This window comes from Lycium barbarum, chromosome 8, assembly GCF_019175385.1.
Source record: "Lycium barbarum isolate Lr01 chromosome 8, ASM1917538v2, whole genome shotgun sequence".
Lineage (NCBI taxonomy): Eukaryota > Viridiplantae > Streptophyta > Magnoliopsida > Solanales > Solanaceae > Lycium > Lycium barbarum.
Window position 1 is genome coordinate 8,019,794 of NC_083344.1, and position 26,771 is coordinate 8,046,564.

The 26,771-nt window shown below is 43.1% G+C and overlaps 1 protein-coding gene across 1 annotated transcript; it reads left to right on the forward strand.

Annotated features, from left to right (window-relative positions):
* Window positions 1-927: 927 nt before the first annotated feature.
* LOC132607649 (uncharacterized) lies at window positions 928-17,075 on the forward strand. The gene is made up of 4 exons (XM_060321742.1): window positions 928-1,413; window positions 1,591-1,887; window positions 10,602-10,689; window positions 17,056-17,075. Exons 1-4 carry the CDS (start codon window positions 928-930, stop codon window positions 17,073-17,075), a joined length of 891 nt encoding a protein of 296 aa, XP_060177725.1.
* Window positions 17,076-26,771: the final 9,696 nt, after the last annotated feature.

Genomic DNA, 26,771 nt, shown 5'->3' on the forward strand with positions numbered 1-26,771 from the left:
TTGAGGGGGAAAGGATCCCTCGCGCCGTCGTCGTCGCTCGCTCGGCTTCGGTCAAATGATCTGATTGATTGATAATCTTAATCTTTTTGGATCAAAATTCTTTTAATTTTAATTTAATTAATTATTAATTAATTAATTATTTTCAGATCCTGACCCGTTAGTGACCCGGATCCGCGTGTCTGACCCGCTACCCGTTTCTTCCTGGATTAATTTAAATTTCCCTCCGTTTTATTTTTTAAAAAGAAAACAGATATTTTCTGAAAGGTTGCAAACCTTTGTGAAAAGCTGCAAACCTTTCCCAACCAGTTCTGATATTCTCTACTCTTCTACTCTTCTTAAAAGTTTTCTTTTCAGTGTGATATACTGCCATTGAGTGGTTCGCCGCTACCAGAATTTGGAGTACTACTATTCTGGTAAGATAATCGTTCTATCCTGGGAGGGGATATTCCATCAACCTCGAGTACTGTGAGGGGAATAATTTCCTTAAGGACACACTTTGAACTAAATGGGCTCGATTATATTCTGAAAATATTTTTTCAACACTGTTTCTGTTCATTTTCCAGTTTCTGTAATTTACTGGTTTTAAGTTTTTTACAGATTGTGTAATCTGCTTTTACTAAGTGTTTTATAGATTCCGAAACTTTATTTAAACTTATACAGATTATATTGATAACAATCTTAAGGAAATTATATATAATATTATAATCTGTATTCTGTTTAAGGAGATTAAAACTTCTGTAGTTTTCTACTCCATATGAATATTAGCATTCTGACTCGAAGATATAAAAACTTCGTTAGAATACCAAAGTTCATGATTATACTGCGATTTGAAGAAATAAAATCTTCATCGTCTAAGTTTGTGATTTGATTGCCATTCTGGTTTTATTAACTAAAACAGTTTGTCGATTTGACAGTTATAAAGAAATAATGGCAATTGATACTGGAACTCCCTCTGCGACTGGAACTCCCTCTGCGGCTGGAACTCCCTCTGCGGGTATTGCACCAGTGGTTACTCCTACAACCCGTACAACTGTGCCGCCGGCGGAGAAACCTGCGAAGTTCACCGGTGCAAACTTTAAAGGATGGCAGCAAAGAATGTTCTTTTGGCTTACCACCCTTGGTATGCAAAAGTTCACCAGTGAGGATCCTCCCGTGCCTGCCGCCGACATGCCTGACAACCAAAAGTTCATGGTTACTGAGGCTTGGAAGCAGGCTGACTTTTTGTGCAAAGGATACATTTTGAGTGCCTTAGAAGATGACTTGTACAACGTCTACAGTGCAGTAGAGACCTCCAAAGAACTATGGAGTGCACTTGAAAACAAGTACAAAACAGAAGATGCTTGCTTGAAGAAGTTTGTGGTTGCCAAATTCCTAGACTACAAAATGGTGGATGGAAAAACCGTTGGAACCCAAGTTCAAGAGCTTCAACTTATCTTCCATGACCTTATTGCTGAAGGTATGGTAGTGAATGAAGCGTTCCAAGTGGCTGCAATGATTGAGAAGTTGCCGCCCTCATGGAAAGATTTCAAGAATTATCTTAAGCACAAGAGAAAGGAAATGAAGTTGGAGGATCTTGTGATTCGTCTCAAGATCGAGGAAGATAACAAAACCGCTGATAAGAGGTACCGTAAGAGTTCACCGATTGAAGGAGCAAACGTCGTTGAAAATGCTGCTCGGAAAAAGAACAATAAAAGGAAGAGGCATTATGGAAAGGAGAAGTATGCTAACAAGAAAAAATTTAAGGGCAACTGTTATAATTGTGGTAAAGCAGGCCATAAAGCTCCCGACTGTCGTGCCCCCAAGAAGGACAAAGAGAAAAACAAGGGTCAGGCAAATATGATGGAAGATGTTGATGACCTGTGTGCAATGCTGTCTGAGTGCAACCTGGTTGGTAACCCAAAAGAGTGGTGGCTTGATTCTGGCGCCACTCGACATGTGTGTGCCGTTAAGGAAGCATTTACAACCTACACTCCCGCTGGACCCGAAGAGGAGCTATACATGGGAAATACTGCAACAGCCAAAGTTGAAGGATATGGAAAGGTTCTGTTGAAGATGACATCCGGCAAGGTGCTGACTCTCAACAACGTCATGCATGTTCCATCAATTAGGAAAAACCTAGTTTCAACCGCACTACTCGTGAAAAATGGGTTTAAGTTTGTGCTGGTTAGTGATAAATTTGTACTTAGTAAGAATGATATGTTTGTAGGAAAGGGCTACCTCACCGAGGGCCTTTTCAAACTTAATGTAATGGTTGTTACCAGTATTAATGAAAAATCTGCTTCTTCTTACTTATTCGAGTCAAATAATTTATGACATGTTCGTTTAGGACATGTCAATTACAAAACCTTGCAGAAAATGATTAATCTTGAAATATTGCCTAAATTTGAGTGTAATATATCTAATGTCAAATATGTGTTGAATCAAAGTTTGTTAAGCATTCGTATAAGTCTATTCAAAAGAATTCAAATCCTTTAGACTTAATCCACACTGACATCTGTGATATGAAGTCAATACCATCTCGCGGTGGGAAAAAGTATTTCATAACTTTTATTGCCGATTGCACTCGATATTGTTATGTTTATTTGCTAAACAGTAAGGATGAAGCAATAGAAGCATTTAAGCAATATAAGAATGAAGTCGAAAATCAATTGAATAAAAAGATAAAAATGATTAGAAGTGATAGGGGTGGAGAATACAAATCTCCTTTTGCAGAGATATGTTTAGAATATGGAATTATTCATCAAACCACTGCCCCCTACACACCACAATCCAATAGAGTTGCAGAAAGGAAAAACCGGACATTGAAAGAAATGATGAATGTTTCACTAATAAGTTCCGGTTTACCGCAGATCTTGTGGGGGGGAAGCTATCCTTACAGCTAACCGAATACTCAACAGAGTGCCCCACAGCAAAACACAATCTATTCCATATGAACTATGGAAAGGAAGAAAATCCAACTTGAAATATTTCAAAGTGTGGGGGTGTTTAGCAAAGGTACAAGTTCCTTTACCTAAAAGGGTAAAAATCGGATCAAAAACTGTGGATTGTGTTTTTATTGGATATGCTACAAACAGCAAAGCTTGTAGGTTTTTGGTTCACAAATCCGACAATCCCGAAATTCATGTTAATACGGTAATTGAATCAGATAATGCTGAATTCTTTGAAGATATTTATCCGTATAAGATTGAATGTGAGTCGTCAAGTGAAAGATCTAAACGACCGCGGGAAGAACCAAAGGAAAGTACACCAAGTGAAAAGGATCCAAGGCGTAGCAAACGTCAAAGGACATCTACTTCCTTTGGACTAGATTTTGTGACATTCTTGCTTGAAGATGAGCCTCAAACATTTATAGCAGCGATGTCTTCTTCTGATTCAACATTTTGGAAAGAGGCAGTCAATATTGAGATTCAATCAATCTTAGATAACCACACATGGGAAGTGGTTGATCTTCCTCCTGGAAACAAGCCTTTAGGTTCTAAATGGATTTTTAAAAGGAAAATGAAAGCTGATGGCACTATTGACAAATATAAGGCAAGACTTGTGGTCAAAGTTTATAGACAAAAAGAAGGCCTTGATTATTTTGACACATACTCGCCTGTAGCAAGAATAACGTCCATTCGGGTGTTAGTGGCTCTGGCAGCCGTGTATGGTCTTGAAATTCACCAAATGGATGTTAAAACAGCTTTCTTAAATGGTGATTTGGAGGAAGAAATTTACATGGAACAACCCGAGGGTTTTGTGGTTCCTGGTAAAGAAAAGAAAGTATGCAAACTTGTAAAGTCGCTTTATGGACTTAAACAAGCACCCAAACAATGGCATGCTAAATTTGACCAAACCATGTTGGCAAATGACTTTAAAATCAATGAGTGTGATAAATGTGTTTACATTAAAAACACTCCAGGTCACGAAGTCATTGTTTGTTTGTATGTTGATGACATGCTGATAATGAGCAAAGATATGGCAGATATAAATGCTACAAAGCGCATGCTGGCTAGCAAATTTGACATGAAAGACTTAGGAGTTGCTGATGTAATCCTAGGAATTAGAATTCATAGAACTCCGCAAGGTATAGCATTATCACAGTCTCACTACATAGATAAAGTACTTAACAAATTCAAGTACTTGGATTTCAAGATTGCCAGAACTCCAATTGATGTGAGTTACACACTTCAAAAAAATGAAGGTGAAAGTAAATCACAAGGGGACTATGCGAGAGTGTTGGGAAGTCTGATGTATATCATGAATTGTACACGACCAGATATAGCATGTGCTATTAGCAAACTGAGTCGGTTTACAAGTAATCCCAATCACACAGATTGGATGGAAATGAAACGAGTTTTGGGGTATCTGAAACATACTCAAGACTATGCTTTGCATTATAATAAATATCTCGAAGTGATTGAGGGATCTAGTGATGCAAATTGGATCACTGGATCATCTGAAGTTAAATCCACAAGTGGATATGTTTTCACAATTGGGAGTGGAGCAGTGTCTTGGAAATCATCCAAACAGACTTGCATCGCCCTTTCCACTATGGAATCTGAATTCATAGCTTTAGACAAGGCCGGTGAAGAAGCTGAATGGCTCCGGAATTTCTTAGAAGATATTCCATTCTGGCCCAAACCTTTGGCTTCTATATGTATACATTGTGACAGTCAAGCAGCAATAGGTAGGGCAAGGAGCGTAATGTATAACGGAAAATCTCGTCACATAAGACGGAGACACAATACCGTTAGACAACTCCTCTCTAGTGGCGTTATCACGATTGACTATGTAAAGTCAAGAGATAACGTAGCGGATTCGCTTACAAAAGGCTTATCTAGAGAGGGAGTTAGTAGATCATCAATGGGAATGGGGTTAAGGCCGAGGACAAGTCATCATGGCGGTAACTCTACCTAGCAGACTGGAGATCCCAAGAGCTAGGTTCAAGGAGATCAAACAAAGTTATGACTGACGGTTCAACATTGTCAAATAACTCAACCCATTCTCGGATGAAGACAATGTTCAGAAATAAGGGTAAAAACTTTATGGCTTGTTAATGAGTTAATAAAGCATTAAGGTTTTTAATGATTATCTAAATCTGGCAGTGTATGACCAGATAATGTGGCTATAGGACCACATGTTTAGAAATCACCTATGTGAGTGTTAAGTGTAAGCCGCTTTAAAGGGGGAATGACAGTGAATGCCCATTCTCTATGCACTCATGAAACCAGGCGGTGTTCATGGCTGAAACGAACACAACCGTGAGAACCATAAACGGTTGAGGGTTGATTGTGTGACTTATGTTGTCTAGGTATACAACCAAGTTCAACGGTTCAAAGATATCAAATCTACCGATTGATCGAGTATGTCCGATATAAGTTCACTCCGGAAAGTTCAAAGGGAAACCTACTTATCCAGATGCAGTCAATCTTCGTTTGTATATCACGCTTGTCCGCACATTCTTTTATATTATGGCCATTCCCCATTCATGTGGGGGATTGTTGGGTTTTGATATTGGTGAATGAGAAATGATGGGATGGAAAGTGAAGAGAATGTAAAAGGTCCCTTTTGCTTTGGTTCAAGCATTTGTCCCACATAGGAAGAAGAGAGGAAAAGAGAGGTGTATATATTACATTACACCTTCTCTAGTCGCTAAAAGGGTTGAGGGGGAAAGGACCCCTCGCGCCGTCGTCGTCGTCGTCGTCGCTCGGCTTGGCTTCGGCTTCGGCTTCGGAGTCGGAGTCGGAGTCGGAGTCAAATGATCTGATTGATTGATATTTTTTCAACACTGTTTCTGTTCATTTTCCAGTTTCTGTAATTTACTAGTTTTAAGTTTTTTACAGATTGTGTAATCTGCTTTTACTAAGTGTTTATAGATTCTGAAACTTTATTTAAACTTATACAGATTATATTGATAACAGCCCCCAACATTGATCCGCTCCTGCTGCCGTAAACACAAAGTAAAATGGAGAATTTCTATTTTTGCTTATACAAATGAAGAAATAGGCATGCATTGGAGCAAATGACGATATATCATATATATACCTCACCAATGTTGTCACAGCTGTGAAAAAACCAAGAAACAGAGTCTCCAATGGGAGATCGTAAGTGAAGAGAAGAAAGAGAATTGAAAAAGATGGAAATGGTTTTGAGAAAATGATATACAGACGAAAAAGAAAGAGATATTATGTTGTGTAATTCTTTTTATTTCTTGTTTAGATGCAATGACTATTTATTTCAACAGTTAATTTTCAAGACAAGTCTATATTAAAAAAAAATGGTTAGAGCTCCTTTATTTTAAGTGAAATAAAAAGTTTAGCGAACTAATGAAGTTCCAATTGTGTAATTCTTATTATAACTGATAACTGATTTAGATGTAATGACTATCTATTTCAACCATGTTTTTCTACTTTTGGGAAAATTCTGTAAAAGAAAAATCGGGTAAAATTTCATATTTTTTTTTGCCAAATAAATTTTATTTGCCTAAAAAGTTGTAGCAAAGTTTTTTTTTTACAAATTTGACCCGAAAAGGAAAATCTAAAAAATTAATTTTTAAAAGTAAAACAAGATGTTCTTTATTTTTTAAGAAATATTGCCACATGGACAAAAAAATCACATGGCAGGCTCTCACTCTCTTAAGATGAGATCGTCCGGGGGGGGGGGGGGGGGGGGGGAGTAACAACTATCAAATAGCCAAGTTGGGGGTGGTAATTAAAACTACTGTTTGTTTAGGAGATCTTCATAAAACACGTTAAGCTTTGGGAGATTTTCATAAAACGCGTCAAGTTTAGGGGGGTCTTTAGGTATTCTGCCTTTTTATAATTGAAAGTAGTTGGACCCACTCTTTCCTATGTGCCACTCACAATTTATAGTCTCGCCTAGTGGTGTCATGGATCGGGTTGATTCGGCTTTTTCAAATACCAAATCACATTAATTGTGTTGGGTTTTTTTTTTATCTATAAATCAAACCAAAATCGACAAAAGTCAGGTGTTTCAAGCTCGGGTTCTTCGATTTTCTCGGATTTTCTGGGGATTTTTGGTAAAGTCTTCGTACAAAATACATAACTTCAGATTCAAGTATTTCTTCAGTCCTAGTAAAATACAACTATCTAATTAATGTGTTTTCTTAAGAAAATAACACAAAATGTGAAATTAGTGATGACATTGTACTAAAATTTGCTAAAGCAAGACCTTAGCTTTTTTTGCAAGCCTGTTCGGACAAACGGTTCCCGCAAAAGATCAAGTTGGTGAGCCATGTGAAGAGAAACCTTCCCGCACGGTTCGGAGAGCACTGAATTAGAATGAGAGGTTTACATGATTGTGTAAATGTTTTTTACTGAGTAAGATTGTATCTCTAGATCTTTGATTTGAAATAGTAAGATTGTATATTTGCAGTTAGTTCAAAGGACCATAAGTAAAATTATGATATTGCAAAGTGTGCATTGGGAAGTTTTTGCAACTCTAGCATAAGTATATGACTCTATAAAGGAAATAAAGACCTTAACCTTTTGCAAGTCACTTATTGCTGCATAATTATTTTTTTAAATTTAATTACCACTAAGTCCTCCTTAGTGGTTATATATTTATTAATAAAATAAATACTGTACATACAAAAGCAAAATGAACAAAACAAAACAGAAGTGAAAACAAAGTCACTTTCCTAATCTGACACCGACCAAACATAACCCTAAAATTTCTCTTCCAACCTGAGCTTCTCACTTTCCTAATTGCTGCATATTTAATTTGCTACTTCTGAATGGTTATGCTAACTAATTGTAGGAGAAAGACAATATGTACCTTCATTATAATGGATCACTGCGTCTCTTTCATCATCAGGTTGCTTAGGCACATAGAAATTTCATTGCATTCGCTCTAATTGGAAATTGAATTCGGGTCACCCATGTTAGTCAACCTGGATCTATATCTTAATATTTCTAATAATTTATATCTATATTATTATTATTATTATTATTATTATTATTATTATTATAATTATTAAAAGCAAAAAAGTCTAGCCTAAGATTAAGCCAGGTGGCATATTAAGTAGATTTTGACACGTGTACACATTTCGGACAAAAAAACAGCTCTAATAACTAAATTTTAAAAAACCCAAGTGACATCTCAAATAGAAGCCAAATGTTATATTTTTGAATAAAGTTAACTACCTTAATACATAAATACACGCTCCTGGACAGTTTTTTGTTTGAATCTGTGTTAAATAAAAACACAGAAGAAGACTTCTCCCACTTCCAGTTTTAAATGGGACAGTTTTAAATACATGTTCTTGGAAGCTTTGCGGTATTACTAAAATATTATATTTAAAATTAAATTTGTATACTTTGAAATTTAAAATCCACCAACCACTCCCACTTCCTCCATCCCCCCTGTTTTATTTTATTTTATTTTATTTGTAGACAGTTTATTATTTGATTTATGGACATTTAATTTCACTTTTTCACCAACATAGGAGTTGGTTTAAATTATGAACGTGTATTTCAATCATTGTTTTTCTTCCTCATTATCTATATGTGTTTCAATATATTTCTATGCCTTCTCAACAATCTTAACAGATACAAGGAAGCCCTCCATTCTTATCTCTAACTTCTTCAATTGGTAAGCCTAAAATTTACATTTTCACTTCTTCTTCAATTTTTTTTTTTTTTTTTTATGTTTCATAGCGTAAATGGTAATAATATATTGCATTTAGTTGTCGTACTTTTAATCTCTTTCCACTGTGAATCACAAGATGATTCTACATATATTTATCTTTTTCTAATTATACTGTTAAGTACGAAATAGTTAAGTGCACTGATGTGGCCAAATATGGCATATATATACGTGTTATGTCTTAAGCATACCCACTTTACATACTACATTAATACAATTTCAAAAATACAATATTCTAATATGAAGATCCAACCAAAATCACCTCTAATCTTCACCAAACATCCTCAAAATTGAAATATAAGCTCCAAAAGATATTATCAATTGTTTGCAACAATACCCAAACAATAATAGTTTTAGAAAAACAGAATGTCAAAACAACGCTTCGATAAAATTCATTGTTGAATTCCCTGAAGAAGAAGAAGAAGAAGAAGACGAGATGAGAAAAGAGGAGTCTCTCTTGCAAGTTCTCTTCTCTTATGTTTTATGAATCTCAACTATATTATCCTCTCTTCTCTAGCGACGACAATGATGATGAGATGGGATTCGTGAAAAAAATGAAGAAAAACAGAGATAAATTTGCACTGAAGTTGGATTCAAGAATAGAACATGAAACAAATAAGGGAAGAAAATTGGATACTTAGTGATGGGGAGAGAATTGGGAACAAATAACACGTTGATTGCATGATTAGTGCAACTTTATTAAAGCTAAAAAATCTGACTTTTTAATTTTTTATGCCTTTGTATATCTTTCATAAGATTTCTATTGTTATGTTTTGAAAACTGAAAACTCTTGTTACGTTTCGTAATATTGGGTGCTTATTAGGTATATATACGTTTTTTGCCCATCTTTTTAGCCTATTGTTCTACCCTTTTCTATGGTTATTTTCTAAAACTGGTGAAACAGGAAACCGGAGCAAGAAGGGGCAAGAACGTACATGAGGTCTTTCGTTCTGAACCGGAGGAACCCCTGTCCGGAGCTGATCAGGATGACCAATTGGGCCGGTTCCTTCATCACCGAGTTGCTCGAGGTCGTTACCCCGAGTATCCGTGCCGTTGACCCGGTATGGCCGTTGCACACAAAGCCAACGTCAGTAGCGTCCTGCCATGGTCAACCACCAACCATGTGTGTGTCAGATCGTACGGCCAACCTAATCCCACCAAATCCGCTCAGAGTTGTCCTTATTATTATTATTCTAATCATTTGTATCAGAGGAGACCCATAGAGGCACCACTATAAATAGAGCTCATTCCCCTCCTTTGAGGGGGTTGGCTCCTCTATTTCATAAGAACATTTGTAATAGAAAAACCCATATATACAATCTCTCTCTCTAAATCTCGGATTCGGCCGAGATCATTTGTTTCCATTTTATTGTGTATCTTCCGTCAAGTGTACCACATTGCTTACAAACGTTTATATTCATAGCAAATCGTCATTATTAACCGCTTTGTTGAAGAACTCTCATACACAAATTTTCTCCATCTAACACACATCAAGGCCCAAGCACATATCCTATACCTACTTACAAATTTAATTGATTATCCGAATTCGGGGTAAACAGTTTGGCGCCCACCGTGGGGCTAGGATAATAGTGGTTTTTGGTCTTGATTTCTGCCATATTCATCAAAATCAAAAACATCTCCTGTCCGTCCCTGGAAAAACGGACTAAATGGCTGGCATTGAACAATCCGGTCATGTCAACAACACCGAGATTGTGGCGGAAAACGAAGGCAGTGAACAACGGGGATTGCCGAATCCCGCTGATCCTAACCCCGTTGATTCGAGGGAGGGCCTCAATCGGTAAAACACCGTGGATCAAGAGAATGCCGCCCTGCCGGCCACCGATCCTCTAAATACTCATAATTCTGTTACTTTGTCCTGGACACAGGGCCGGAAAGAACCGGACACCCCAAACGACAATGTTAACTTACATTTAATTTTTGAAATGTTACAGGAGCAAAGAACGGCAATTGCTGAGCAGGGAATCGCAATTTCCCGGTTGCAGAGCGAAAAAGGTGAAGCAGAGCCGGAAAGGGCAAAGGGTATTGCCGAAACCGGAAGAAACGAGGCACGATGGTTGAGAGTGACGGCTCCGGAGCCGGTTCCTCTACCGAGGTTCTAAAGATGCTTGAAACTTTGGCGAAACGGGTAGAATCAACGGAAAAGAGGGTCGAGACATACAATTCTCGGGTGGATCAGATCCCGGGGGCTCCACCTTTGCTGAAGGGGCTGAATTCAAAAAGGTACATACAAAGGCCTTTTCCTCCGAGCGCAGCCCCGAAATTGATCCCAAAGAGGTTCAAAATGCCCGATATACAGAAGTATGACGGCACAACGGACCCGCACGAGCACGTAACCTCATACACCTGTGCCATAAAAGGCAATGATATGGAGGAAGATGAGATTGAGTCAGTATTGTTGAAGAAATTTGGGGAGACTCTGTCAAAGGGAGCATTGACGTGGTATGACCACCTACCCGAGCATTCGATCACTTCTTTCGAAATGCTCGCTGATGCCTTCGTAAAGGCTCATGCCGGTGCCAAAAAGGTGCAGGCCCGCAAGTCCGATATCTTCCGAATAACCCAAAGGGACGATGAGTTACTGCGTGAGTTCGCCAAACGGTTCCAGAGGGAACGGATGGAACTCCCCCTGGTTCCAGAAGAATGGGCCGCGCAAGCTTTCACAAAGGGGCTCAACGTGCTAAGTTCAACTGCTTCGTTCAAATTGAAAGAAAATTTGCTGGAATACGAGGCTGTGACATGGGCCGATGTCCATAATCGGTATGAATCAAAGATTCGGATGGAGGATGATCAGTTCGAGCTCCCCCGGGCCCCGGTAAAAGTGGATAGAAGTTTTGAAAAACCAAGGAAGGGTTATGAAGCAAAGGCCGAATCATCGATGGAAAGGTTTCGGCCATATTCTCATTCGGAGAAACACAATTTCAGTTCAGAAAAGTCAAGGGAGAGCCCGAGCCGTTTCTTAGGTCGGGGTGGCAAGCGGGCCGAGCGCCCGGTCAAATAGCCGGGGGCTCTCGTTCAGGAGCGATGCCGGAAGTTCTGCCAGTAATAAGGGTCCACCAAAGATTTCGGAGTACAACTTCAACGTTAGTACTTCCGGCCTCGTCTCGGCCATCGGCCGCGTCCCGGATGTAAGATGGTCGAAACCTTTAAGGTCAGATCTGGGCCAACGGGATCCGAGCATGGTGTGTGAATATCACGGAACCCATGGACATAGAACTGAGGATTGTCACCAATATAGAGAAAAGGTAGCCCGGTTATTGAAGAACGGTCATCTCCTAGATCTGCTGAGCGAGCGATCCAAAAACCATTACAAGGAAAGAGAAGCTCATCGAAGGGCCGAGCCGGTCGAACCCCAGCATACAATCAACATGATAGTTGGGGGTATTGACACCCCTCGGGGGCCGGTACTGAAACGGACAAAGGTTTCTATTGTTCGTGAAAAGCGCATCCGAGATCACTCAACCGGGGGCTCTATCTTCTTCGATGACGAAGACGCGGAGGGCATCGTTCAGCCGCACAATGATGCATTGGTAATTTCTGTGCTTATCTTTAAAACTAAGGTTAAACGTATTTTGGTTGACCCAGGTAGCTCGTCCAACATCATCCGATGGAGAGTGGTCGAATAGCTAGGACTGCTCGATCGGATCGTACTGGTGGCCCGGGTACTCAGCGGGTTCAACATGGCAAGCGAAACCACGAAAGGGGAGATCTCATTGCCCGTGAACATGGATGGCACCATTCAATAGACAGTGTTCTATGTGATCGAAGGGGACATGAAATATAATGCAGTATTGGGCAGACCCTGGATACATAGCATGAGGGCAGTACCCTCGACACTGCATCAGTTGCTGAAATTCCCCACCCCAGAGGGAGTGAAAACCATCCGAGGTGAGCAGCCCACTGCAAAGGAAATGTTCGCAGTAGAGGAAGCGGCGCCTCGACCCAAGGAGCCGGCTCAGGAAGAAAATGATGCAACCGGAGGGGGGGGTTCCCCAATAGCAATCAAAGTATACTGGGTCGGACCCAGTGCATGAGAAGGATGATTTCGAGGTACCCAGGTCATTCGTCATGTCAGATGACTCGGATGCGACCAAGTCAACCGTAGAGGAGCTGGAACAGATCATCCTGTTCGAGTACCTACCGGACAGAAAGGTATACCTGGGCACGGGGCTCACCCCGGAGCTCAAGTGCAAGTTAATTGAGTTTCTTCGAGCTAACACCGATTGCTTTGCATGGTCGCATATAGATATGACAGGTATATCGCCGGAAATAGCAACTCACAAGATCAGCTTGGACGGGAAGTTTTCCCCGGTGAAGCAAAAAAGAAGGCCCATGGCGGAGCCAAAACACGCCTTCGTGAAAGATGAGGTAACAAAGCTTTTAAAAATAGGTTCCATCCGGGAGGTGAAATACCCGGATTGGCTTGCTAACGTGGTGGTAGTACCCAAAAAGGTAATAAATTTCGAATGTGTGTCGATTATAAGGATTTAAACAAGGCATGCCCGAATGACTTATTTCCGTTGCCTCACATCGATAGAATGATCGATGCGTCGGCCGGACATGAGATGTTAAGTTTTCTCGATGCATACTCCGGGTATAACCAAATTCGGATGCACCCGAAGGATCAAGAGAAAACGTCCTTCATCACCCGATATGGGACTTATTGTTATAACGTCATGCCTTTCGGACTAAAAAATGCCGGTGCAACTTACCAACGCCTAGTTAATGGAATGTTCGAAGAACAAATAGGGAAAACGATGGAAGTTTATGTTAACGATATGGTTGTTAAGTCCCTGGAAACAGAGGACCATTTAAGACATTTGCAGGAAACCTTTGATGTGCTCCGCAAATATAACATGAAGCTCAACCCGGAAAAGTGTGCCTTCGGAGTAAGGTCCGGTGAATTTCTGGGTTTCATGGTCTCAAACCGGGGAATTGAAATCAATCCGGATAAAATCAAGGCCATCGAGGATATCGAGGTTGTGAACAACATAAAAGGAGTACAGAGGCTCACCGAAAGGATAGCGACGTTGAGTCGCTTCATATCGAGATCCTCGGACAAGAGCCATCGTTTCTTTTCCTTGCTGAGGAAGAAGAACGACTTCGTGTGGACACCGGAGTGCCAAGAAGCTCTGCAGGAATTGAAGAGGTACTTGTCCAGCCCCCCGTTGCTGCACACACCGAAGGCGGACGAGCCGCTCTTTCTCTACCTTGCTGTCTCCGAGATAGCGGTAAGCGGCGTCTTGGTCCGAGAAGAATCAGGTACACAATTCCCCATCTATTACATAAGTAGAACTTTGGGGTAGGCGGAGACCCGTTATCCCCATTTGGAAAAATTGGTATTGGCACTGGTAAGCGCTTCCAGAAAGCTCAAGCCTTATTTTCAGTGCCACCCAATATGTGTAGTAACTACTTACCCTCTTAAAAATATCATGCATAAGCCGAAATTATCGGGCAGGCTAACGAAATGAGCCGTAGAAATTAGCGGCTATGATATCGAGTACAAACCTCGAACGACCATCAAGTCCCAGATCATGGCCGACTTCGTGGCAGATTTTGCCCCGGCCATGGTCCTCGAGGTCGAAAAAGAGCTTCTGCTGACCTCGCCAAAGGTCGCGGGCATTTGGTCTCTACACACGGATGGAGCCTCGAACCTTAAAGGCTCCGGGCTAGGGATCGTCCTTAGGACCCCAGCCGGGGATGTCATTCGACAGTCCATTGGAATTGCTAAATTGACTAACAATGAAGCCGAGTATGAGGCTATGATTGCAGGTTTGGAGTTGGGCCGAAGTATGGGAGCGGAAATCGTCGAAGCACAATGCGATTCGCTTTTGGTTGCAAACCAAGTGAACGGTGTCTTCGAGGTCAAGAACAGACGAATGAAGAGGTACCTCAAGAAAACTCAAGTGGTACTTCGTCAATTTAAAGAATGGATCATGCAGCACATACCGAGGGAGCAGAACAGTGAGGCCGATGCATTGGCAAGTTTGGGATCCTCGGTCGACGGGGAAGAAATCAACACCGGGGCGACGGTGCACCTGTCAAACACGGCCATAGCAAACGGACACGCCGAGATAAACGCAATGGGTTTAACTTGGGATTGGCGCAACAGGTACATTGGCTACTTGCGTGATGGTAAGCTCCCAAATGACCCAAAGGAATCACGGTCACTAAGGACAAAGGCTGCCCGTTTTTGCTTGGTAGACGGTCAATTGTATCGGCGATCTTTCCTCGGCCCCCCTGGCTAAATGTTTAGGCCCCGGTGAAACGGAATATGTGATGAGAGAAGTACACGAAGGAACTCGCGGCAACCACTCCGGTGCCGAGGCTCTGGTCCGAAAGATCATCAGGGCCGGTTATTACTGGAACCGGATTGACGAGGACTCGAAAATTTCGTCCGAAAATGTGACGGGTGTTATAAACATGCCCCGATGATTCACCAGCCCGGAGAGCTACTGCATTCGGTGATCTCACCCTGGCTTTTTATGAAGTGGGGAATGGACATCGTGGGTCCATTACCATGGGCACCAGGTAAGGCCCGTTTCATTTTATTTATGGCTGACTATTTCTCTAAGTGGGTTGAAGCGCAGGCCTTTGAGAAAATCAGGGAAAAGGAAGTCATCGACTTCATATGGGATCACATCATCTGCCGTTTCGGCATCCCCGCAGAGATAACTTGTGATAATGGTCCCTAGTTCGTAGGTGGCAAGGTCAACGATTTCCTCGAGGGATTGAAGATCAAGAAAATCGTATCGACCCCGTATCACCCGTGTACAAACGGACAGGCAGAATCTACGAACAAAACCATAATTCAAAATTTGAGGAAAAGACTCGAGGCGTTGAAGCACCATTGGAAAGAAATATTTTCGGAGGTCCTGTGGGCTTACAGAACCACGGCCAAATCAAGCACGGGGGAAACCCCTTTCTCGTTGGTTTACGGGGCCGAAGCCCTTATCCCTGTGGAAGTTGGCGAACCAACTCTCCGGTTCAGATATACCACCGAGGAATCAAACGAGGAGGCCATGGCCGTAAAACTTAACCTAACGGATGAACTGTGCGAAAACGCGTTAGTCCGTATTGCAGCCCAGAAACAAAGAATGGAAAGGTACTACATCCGAAGAGCCAATTTTCGACACTTCCAAACCGGGGACTTGGTACTTCGAAAAGTCACCCTGCACACCAAGAATCCCAATGAGGGAAAGTTAGGTCCGAATTGGGAAGGTCCGTATAAAATAACCGGGATAACGGGCAAAGGGTCATACCAGTTGGAGTCCATGGACGGGCAACAGTTGCGCAATAACTGGAATGTGGCTCATCTGAAAAGATATTACTGCTGAGGTATGGACCCCCCATGCTCTCTTATTAACCTTTCTCTTTTGCAGGAAACAAAGAACGGGGTAAAGCTGGAGTTTAGGCCTGAAAACACGTGATGCACTCTTTTCCTTAGTACGGTTTTGTCCCAAAATGGGTTTTCCGACAAGGTTTTTAATGAGGCAACAAGTACACCGTGTTACTCGATAAAGATAAGGGACCAGCACCCGGAAACTCGAGGCCACACCCTCCTATTGGGGGCTTAATAGTACTCCCCCGACCTCGTAGCCCGGACAAGTGTTGGGGGAATACTATGCCTAAATCGGAGTTTACCACGAGCAAGGAAGACGAAGAAACTCAAAACTTGCTACGGCATAACAAAGGCCCGGCCACTGGCCATAGTCTTCAATATAAGGGCCAAATGATCATAATGAATCGTGCCCCATTTAGCATTTGCTACGGCAAAACTAAGGCCCGGCCATCGGCCATAGCCTTCAATGTAAGGACCAAACGATCACAACGAATTGTGTCTCATTTTATATTTGCTACGACAAAGGAAGAAGGAGTTAAAACTCTCACATGTACAAACATTTTGCAAACACAAAGTTATCAAAAGTTGGGATAATGACTTTCTGTTAAATGTACTCTGCCCCGGTGATAACCACCATATTTCGACACTGCCTCATTCACATACCCTATACCGAGTTCTGTGGTCGAAATTCGACAAAGGCTACAAGGTTATAACGTACCAGGCCCAAATCGTTAAAAATTCGTCTAAGGCAACGAGGTCACAATGATCCGAGCCAAAATCGGATAAATTTCCCCAAACAGGGACTGATACGATAAAATTTCTTTTTAGCCAAGGCTGGAAAAGTACCGGCAAGCTGAGCACGGCTTTTCGGATCTTTCGGCCCTGATACTCGAAGCAAAAGGGATGGAGGAGGAGGCCAACCGCGCTCTCGGGTCTGAGTCAGACGACTCCGAGCAGACCGAGTCCGAACATTCATCCACCTCTAGTCATGCCGGATAGCATAGGGCCTGTACTTTGACTTTTGTTTTTGTTTTTTGCCTTTGTAGGATTTTGGTTTTTGATGTAAAAAGCATCCCATGTATATATAAGAAACGCATCCTTCTTGTTTCTTCGTTTGAATGTTTGATATTATTTTTGCCATAACTGTTGGTCCGTTTTTAGCCAAGGCTGGAAAAGTACCGGATATAACTGTTGCCATAACTGTTGGTCCGTTTTTGGAAACGAGGTCAAGTCGCCTTGACCAAAAACGGACCAACAGTTATGGCAAAAATAATAGCAAACATTCAAACGAAGAAACAAGAAGGATTCGTTCCTTATATATACAAGGGATGCTTTTTACATCAAAAACCAAAATCCTACAAAGGCAAAAAACAAAAACAAAAGTCAAAGTACAGGCCCTATGCTATGCGGCATGACTAGAGGTGGATGAATGTTCGGACTCGGTCCGCTCGGAGTCGTCTGACTCAGACCCGAGAGCGCGGTTGGCCTCCTCCTCCATCCCTTTTGCTTCGAGTATCAGGGTCGGAAGATCCGAAAAGCCGTGCTCAGCTTGCTTGAGGGTAATCCGCCGAGACTTCCACTTCTCATACTCGACAACAATAGCAGTATGGGCCTCGACCGCCCCCACACCTTTCCAGGTCTCTTCCAAATCGGCCTCGGCCTTGGCCAGCTTGGCTTCCAGATTAACCTGGTTCTCCTCAATGACACTTCTCATACGGGTAGCCGCATCTAGCTCGGCCTTAAGGGCATCATTGTCACTCACCGCCTCCTCGAGCTTAGCTCTTAGTCCTTCACATATCCGAGACCGCTCCTCGGCCTTCTCCTCGAGCACCCTCATGCGCTCTTTGTACTGGGAAGTCTCGGATTCGAGCAGCCGGTTCCTCTCGGCTAATCTCGTAGCATCGACTTTCACCAAGTCCAGTTCCCCCCGGAGCTGAGAAACGGTGGTCTCGAGCTCATCTAGCCTCGAAGAAAATTGGGCATTATCCCGGCTAAGGACGATCTTGTCAGCTTCGAGACTTCGATTGCACTCGGTCATTGCGGCCAGATCCCTCTTCAAATGACAATTTTCGGCCTTCGCCGCATCAAGCTCGTGTCGGAGGTTGGAGAGAGCGACCGCCCGGCTCAACTCCTCCTCCTTCCCCCGAAGGAGGTGCAGATACTTCTCCGTTTCCCGGCCCTGGGCATCAAGTTGGCCCGTAAGATCATCCATCTCTTGCTGGGCACGGACGAAGGCTTCGTTCACAAGCACCACACTCTACAAATGAAACAAAGTGAAAAACTTGGATAAAGCGAAGTGGAAACCCTCGATGAAGAGATGCAAAGACGGCTAAAGATCTTACCTGGTTGCCAGCATGCATGCTCGCGTTCATAAGACACTGCTAGGAGACCCCGATCATTTTGCTCTTGTCCAAATCCGAGACAAGAGGCCTCAGGTAGCTCGCCACGCCCACCGGGCGGGAAAGGAAGCTACAGTCTTTTGGGACGGTGACCATGGCCGATATTGTTCTCCTCGGTCCCTAGTCCCAGAGTCGGAGGTCCGGCTGGCCGACCTCGTGGCCCGAGGGATCGTGAGATGCTCGAATCCTGCAGCTTCGCCGGTTGCAGGAGGAGTGCCCGCAAACATATCTTCAAATTCATCCTCCCTTGGAGCCGGAGTAGAGGAACTTGGAACGGCCTTAGTATCCTCGGCGAAAGACGGAGGCTCTGCAGTTACAGCAGGCTCATGCTCGGGAGTCGGATGAACGACTCTGGGGACTTCGGTCTCCGGTTCTTTCCCAGACCTTCGTTCTCCTTCAGTAGCGGTCGTCTCCCGGGGCCTCCTTGTTCTTTGCAGTGGAGTATATTCCGAAGAAGTTTCACCTGAAATGTCGACAAAGTCAATCGACCGAAGAGGAGCCGGGGAAAGAATGTCTTCCGCACCTGAGTGTGGAACGGGAACCAAGAGACCTTCACCAGCAGGAGGCAGGGGCGGAACGGAGACAGCCTCCTTCAGTATTGGAGCCACGGAAGGGGATGCGCCGACCCTCCGAATGACGATGTCGGGCTCTGTTTCTTCCCTCGAAGGCCGAGCGACACTCCTCGCCCTCGTTTTCGGCCTCTGCCCTTTTTCAGAGGGCCTTTTCCTCTTTGCAGCCTCGGCAAGAATACGAGACGAGCCAGCCATATCGAACTCGGGTGCCGGAGCTGAGGGTGCACCTGCCGATTCCGGTCTAGGGACCACCGAGCCCTTAGGCAGACCTGAAGATAGAAGATGTTAGCGAAGGTTAGAGGGCGTAACGGTCACGGGTAACAAGAAAGGCAATAAACACGAGTGGGAACAGAGTGCTACCGTGATTTTGGGTGACCCATCGACCACGTGACAAGTGGGACCATGTTCGGTTGTCGTGGTCGTACTGACGAAGAAGTGCCGTGACCCATTCATTGAGGTCGCGGACGACCGGGAGAATGTACTCGTTGGCTGATAAAGATAAGGAAAGCAGTTAGAAAACAAAACCGAAGAGTGACAAAACATATAAAGGTGATAACTCGAAGTACGGGCTTACGCTTGTTGTTCCACTCCTCTGGGAAGGGCATGAAGTCATTCGGAATGATGTCCGGGGTCCTCACCCGGACGAACCTCTCCAACCAGCCTTGGTCCCTGTCTTCATCCATCTTTGAAAAGAAGGTGTTCCAGCTGCGTTTTGCCAGTTTTATTACGCCACCTCGGAAAAGCCTCAGGGAATATAGGCATATCAAGTGGGCCAATGTGAGCTCTTTTCCGGCGTTATTGGCCAGTAGCCGGAGACACGCCACGACCCTCCAAACGATTGGTCCGATTTGGGCCAAGGTCACGCTGTAAGTCCGGCACATGTCAAGAATGACCGGGTCAATCGGAGGGTCGAGTTTGAGAGTAAAGGGGTAGGTGTAAACATACAGAAAGCCTCTCCGGTGGTCCGAGACTGATTCGTCCGACCCGGGGGCGAAAACTTGAACCAGACGTGTATTCCATCCACAGTCAGCCCGGACCAGATAAATCTTATCCTCGGTAATGGAGGAGGGGTATCGTCTCACATCGTACCCCCTATCGGATACCGACGAAGGTTTTTCAACCTCAAGGTATTTGTTGAAGTTGAATTTAGCCGGTATGATATCCGAGGCTGTAGGTTCGAAGGAGCTCTTTGTTTTAACCGAAGAGACGGCCTCGGTTCCTGGGGATGAGACCGAGGGAATATCATGAGAAGTGATTTCAGACATTTTAAAAATGCGAAAAAGGGGAGATAGAGTGGGTTGTGGAAGGAAGTGAGAAAGAGTAAGGGAACAGACGGACAAAGAAAGTGGCGGAATAAGAAACAGGAACAATCGAGTGAGAGCGGTTAGCAAGGATGGCCACAAATTTGCTTCTTTTCACGTGGTGTGAAGTGATGAATTAACGACAAATTTGAATTGAAGGAGAAGAAGTGCAGCAAAAAGTGAAGAATGGAGAAGGAATGGAGCGTGAAAGTGTTGAAGTGAAGGGGTAGAGAACCTTATATGGGCGTTGGACCGACACGGTTACGATTCCCCAGCCAACCAGGGGATTCCAGGTGTCCCCTGTAATTAATGAGAAACGACTCGAAACGACGTGCGTGCGGCGGTTGTCAGAACCGGCCATTCGGGATATGACATGTGGCAGAGAAAGGGGGAACGTGACGCAACCGTTCCCGCCAAAATGAGAAGATAACGACGAGCAAATAGAGTCACCAGTTTCATGATTCATCCACTTCCCGTCACTCCGATAGATCGTTGGTCCGAGAAGTGTGAGGGCTATCTGTATACGGTAAAAACCGGATGTGAGTCAAACCGGTGAAACGGGAAACCGGAGCAAGAATGGGCAAGAACGTACATGAGGGCTTTCGTTCTGAACCGGAGGAACCCCTGTCCGGAGCTGATCAGGATGACCATTTGGGCCGGTTCCTTCATCACCGAGTTGCTCGAGGTCGTTACCCCGAGTATCTGTGCCGTTGACCCGGTATGGCCGTTGCACACAAAGCCAACGTCAGTAGCGTCCTGTCATGGTCAAACACCAACCATGCGTGTGTCAGATCGTACGGCCAACCTAATCTCACCAAATCCGCTCAGAGTTGTCATTATTATTATTCTAATTATTTGTATCAGAGGAGGCTCATAGAGGCACCACTATAAATAGAGCTCATTCCCCTCCTTTGAGGGGGTTGGATCCTCTATTTCATAAGAACATTTGTAATAGAAAAACCCATATATACAATCTCTCTCTCTAAATCTCTGATTCGGCCGAGATCATTTGTTTCCATTTTATTGTGTATCTTTCGTCAAGTGTACCACATTGCTTATAAACGTTTACATTCATAGCAAATCGTCATTATTAACCGCTTTGTTGAAGAACTCTCATACACAAATTTTCTCCATCTAACACACATCTAGGCCCAAGCACATATCCTATACCTACTTACAAATTTAATTGGTTATCCGAATTCGAGGTAAATAACTTTAACAAAGCGTACTTGGTTACATAGTCAAGCCTTCTTAGCTTTAGTTTGCAATTAGGGTAAATTTATTCTTGAGTATCCATGCATCTCTTTTGAAGCAAAACATCATTTTTTAGAGTTTTTGTATTAGCCTAATTATTTTTAGTGCTTATCATTTCTGACTTTTAATTTGAATTGTAGATAATAGTACTATATTTAAGATGTATTCATTTTTGAAGCCTTAAAACTTAAATAAGGAGAGCCGTTTTTCTTCATAATGATGCAACATATAATACCATGGCAGATGTCTCTAATTGTTTGTTTTTATTGAATTTGACCTGTGTAATTATTGGTTTTATCGAGTTTGACATATATAGTATTGGTTTAATTGGTATAATTTCTAGTTAAACCCAATCTTTTGGATCCATGTTGAGATACGTAAGACGCTAGGATCGTGGAAGGAAATGTTGGAGAGGAGATTGACAAGGAAGCAAAAAGTTTAAAGCCTATCCGTGGTTATGGGAACCAAGGTATGTAGCTTAGTTCAAAGCTCTCTCTTTTTCTATAATATTGGGGAAATATCTGTAATTTAACTCTTGCCAAGTTTGATGAATTTACTCTTAGTGTCCATCCAAAGAGTGCTAATTGGTGTTTAATAGCGGCGTAAACTGTATTAAGTTCTTCCATTCTTATAAATAGGTTCTAAAATCAATGTAAATGCTTTGTTGATTTTATTTTGTGTTGTTTTATATATTCAGCGTTTAAGTGTCCATGGTTTTTTTTTAGAAAAAAGATTCGTGTCATTGAATTGTGTAACCCTTGCTGTCTTTGTTTACTGTACCTGGGCTTTTGTGCATAGTAGGATCGTAAGAGTTGTATAGTGCTGGCTTCTCTTCTTTTTCTTTGGTTTGGTTTAGCACATCCATGCTGGAAGCTTCACGAGCTGTTGTTATGGAGGAAGATCAAGATCATCCCATTCTAGGTGCGTCCCGCTTTTTCTTCTGTGTGTTAGCTACACTTGTGGATGGAACATCAGTAACATTCATTATTGAGTTGTAAGATTTTTTTTTTCAGCCCTTAATCCCATTTTCTCTGTTGAAAACTTAATTTTTATTTCTAAAATTGGTGACTTATACTGAAGGTCGGTTTAAAATCTTCACATTTGATTTTTCTTATGGTTCTTTTTGTCATTGCTTTGGGTGTTTTAGTGATTATTCATATGCGTTAGCAATCGAGCAACTTGATTGTGCATTTCTTTAGGGACGAAGAGTTCTCATTCTGATAAGAAATGAATGAAAGACAGAGAGAATATGACCCCAATAATTCTTGTAGTTATAACATCCTTGTACAGTGTCATGTTGTTTTACTCTTGAACTCTTTAGAGACTGGCATATGTTTGGCTTCTTGACATTACAAAATACACTCACAGCTGGCTTTTTTTATTAGTTCTATTTTACTTTTAACTTTTAGAAATGGATTTCACTTTAAGCTAAATTCCTCATTATAAGGCCATTAGGATTTTCACTTTCTTAGTTTGTTGTCCGCCTCTATTTTCTTGTTAACTTTGTTTACCCCGGATACGGTAATAACTAAATTTGTAAGTGAGCTATAGGATATGTGGATGAATTTTAATATATTTGGTTGATGTGAAGTGTCAATGGATTTGTTTGTTGCAATAATATATATGAGTGCGTTATTGCTGTGAGAACGAGTATGTGATTGGTGGTTTATGCCAAATACATATATTAATCCGGACCAATATCAGAGAGAGAGAGAGCTTCAATATCAGAGAGAGAGAGCTTCAATATATTTGACTATTACAATGTTGAGATCTGAAAAAGCTAACCCTAAAAAGGGGGAGAATGTCCTCTATTTATAGGTATGCCTTATGGACCTTTAATGCAACACAAAAGCCCTTATGAATAAAGAAACCCTAAAAAAGATAAGGTAGGACCGTACGGTCGTCAGTACAAAAATGGCAGAATGGTTTCCTGACGTGTGGCAACATCACAACCGGTTAATCGGACCAACGAACATGTTGATCTTGGATCGGCGTACCCGGACCAACGGCGATTTCCTTGTCTCGGGTCAATTGCATCCGGTACGATACACCAGTGTGAAGAAAGGATCGAACATGCTCGTGCCCATTTGGACTTACCCTCAACTCCGGATTCACCGGTCGTACATTGACCCGGTTTTTACCGTATACAGCTAGTCCCCACACTTTTCGGATCGTAGTTTTACCGGAGTAACGAAAAGTGGATAAGTCTCAAAACCGGTGGTTCTACAAGCTGGTTCTTATCTTCAAATTTGGCGGGAACGGTTATGTCACGTCTTTCTGACTTCAGCCACGTGTCTCGCCTCGAGTGGTCGACCTCGGGAACCGCCTTAATCCACGTCGCTTCATATCACGTCTCATTAATTGTGGGACACGTGTCGCCGCTCGATTGGTTGTTCTCTGTAAACGCTATAATGGAATGCCTATATAAGGCCCAAAGCAGCCCCATGTTTCCACTTTCACTTTCACTTTCATTTCTCTTCACTTCTCTTCTTTAACTTCCTTGCTTATTTGATCGTAAAATCCTCTGTTATCTTCTTCATTTGCTTTGAATCTTCAAGTTTTTTTGCATCTTTCAACTGCTTGTTCAATCTCTCTAATATTCCTCTTTCATTGTTTCATTCTTTTCTTGAATCTTTCATCTGCCACTTCAAATTCTCAAATTTTCACTCTTGCACTTCAAAATGTCTGCCAACACCGAATCTACTTCCCAGGACCTTCCCTCGGTTTCTTCTCCAGGAGCCGAGCCTGTTTCAAAACGCAAAGGTAAGACCTTCGTGGAACCGATTGCCCTGGGACATAATATCGTCCAAGCCCAATTACAACAATGAATTTGACATCGAGAAGCCATTACCCATCACGGACAGGGGTTTCAATGTAAAGCGATACCCTTCATCTATTACAGAAGATCTCCTCCCTCGAGTCCGGCTCGAATGTGGATGGGATAAGCATCCGGTGCAAGTGTTCGTCCCCGGGCCCGATGAGTCCATTACCGATCACAGAGAAGGTTTCCTATACGTCTACACGTATCCGTTCACACTCAAATTCGATCCTCCAATTGATCCGGTTATTCTCGAGATGTGTCGGACATTCAACGTGTCCTTGGCCCAAATTAGGCTGGTTATCTAGAGGATCGTGGCCTGCCTCCGCCTATTGGCCAATAATGAAAAAAGGGAATTAACGTTAGCGCACTTCATCCGGTTGTGTTCTCCGATAATCTTCCGAGGGAGCGTGATAAAGGTCACCAAACGAGGTCAGAACCCGATTCTTTCCAAACTCGACGAGGATAGAGATCGAGAATGGTTGGAACGTTATGTCCAGGTAAGGACCACAGACATTATTCCGGCTGATCGCATGCCCTTTCTGGAAAAGTTGAATAATAGACGTAAGTTTCTCGGTTGTCTCCTCTCTATAATATTTCCTCTATACTTTGTCCAAATTTGCTCCCTTACACGCATATGTGAATTTGTTTTAGCCGAGGCATGGATACCTTCATCTGTTTGGAACCTTTCAGAGTGGCTTGGGGCAATCATTAGCCATAACCCTCATTTAGAACAGACATGGGGCGACCTGTCCTGTGGCCGGTGGGTTGCCCAAAATTATGGTAATCTTCTCCCTGATTCAGTATTTATTGCATCCTCCCGTTCTCTTTTTTTTCTATAACCCCTTTGGTATTCAGGATTGCCTAAGGGATCGGTGGAGCCAAGACCTGAATCAACGGCCGAGCCTACTGCACCGGCTCCTGAATTTGATACGGCAGGGTCATCCCAATTGCTGCAGCCGGAAAGAGACAGAGAAAGCCCTCGGCCAAAGGGCAGAAATAGAGGAAGAGGCGGAGGAGCGTCGTTCGGACCCTGAGGGATGAATCAGAGTCCGATGTTCTTATTCTAAGGGTTGGTGAGGGGCCCTTCGTCGCCTCTGTTCTGGAGGAAGAAACTGCCATTCCGCCCTCACCTACAGCTGTGGAAGGAACTTCCATCCCGACCCCGCATACAGGTGGGGAAGCAAATGTTTTTTTCCTATTCCATTGAGGTCAATTGAATTTATTGATAGTTCAGGTGATGCTTCGCCCGAAGAGGCACCCTTGGAATAGGCCTAAAAGATCTGGAACATCTTCGGACATCGAGGCTGAACAAAGGGCAGAGTCGACCCCGGATAACAAGGCTACAATGGTTGCCAGCCCACTGCCCGGTGGCGACCAAGCTACTACGTCCGAGGCACCCGCATCTACTGAGGCTGCTGGAGCCATTTCAGCTTCTCCTACTCGTGCATCGAGGTCCGATAATTTGGATGACATTTTCTCGGATACCCTTCCTGCAACCGGGGAAACAGCTGGGTTCGGACACCTTCCTAGTCCTCGAGCCACGAGGGCAGCTAGCCGGTCCACCAATACGGGCGCGAGGGATTCCCTTGTAGGTATTTTCCTGGCCCCTAGTGTAGAATCAAGAAGGACGAGGTCAGCTGTGATCACCGCCCCCGAGGATTATAGTTTTTTTATCCCGGCCTGTGGGAGTAGCAAGTTATCTAAGGCCTCTTATTTCGGATTCAGATAAGAGAAAGACGGCCGGGGTTTCTTGGTAGCGCCTTATAAACGAAGGCATACATGCGGGCAACCGGGTAAACTCTACGCTTATCTTTACATAATACTAATGTGCGATTTTCAACTCAGTTTATTCAATTTCGTAACTCGATTTTGTTTCTTCTGCAGAGTGTTGTGCTTGTTAATGAGGGCTTTGTCCGTGCCCAACACGAGGTTGACAACTTAAAGGGCCAGCTGGATGCCGAGGGCCGAGAAACGGAGAAAGAAGAACAACTGAGCTGGGCCGCTGCTCTTCCCAACCTTCAATCCGAGTTCGAAGCGGCAAAGGCCGAAAACCTTCGCTTAAAGGCCGAGTTGGTCGATATGGTTGAAAAGAACCGACTCCTTGAAGCAGATAATATTGGTCTTAACCAAGACAATGCCCATTTTATTTCGAGGCTTGGTGAACTCGAGGCCACTATTTTCCTACTTCGAAGTGAACTTGACTCGGTCAAGGCCGATGCCGTGAGGATGGCAGAAAGGAATCAGTAGCTCGAATCCGAGAGTGCTAATAACAAGGAGAAGTTGAAGGTGGTCGAACAGAAAGTCGATAAACGAGCCCGAATTAGTGACGAGCTCAAGAGCAAGCTCGCGGAGGCTGCAGAGGCCAATTACGTGCTTCAGGCCGAGCTTGAGTTGGCTAATCAAATTCAAATATTT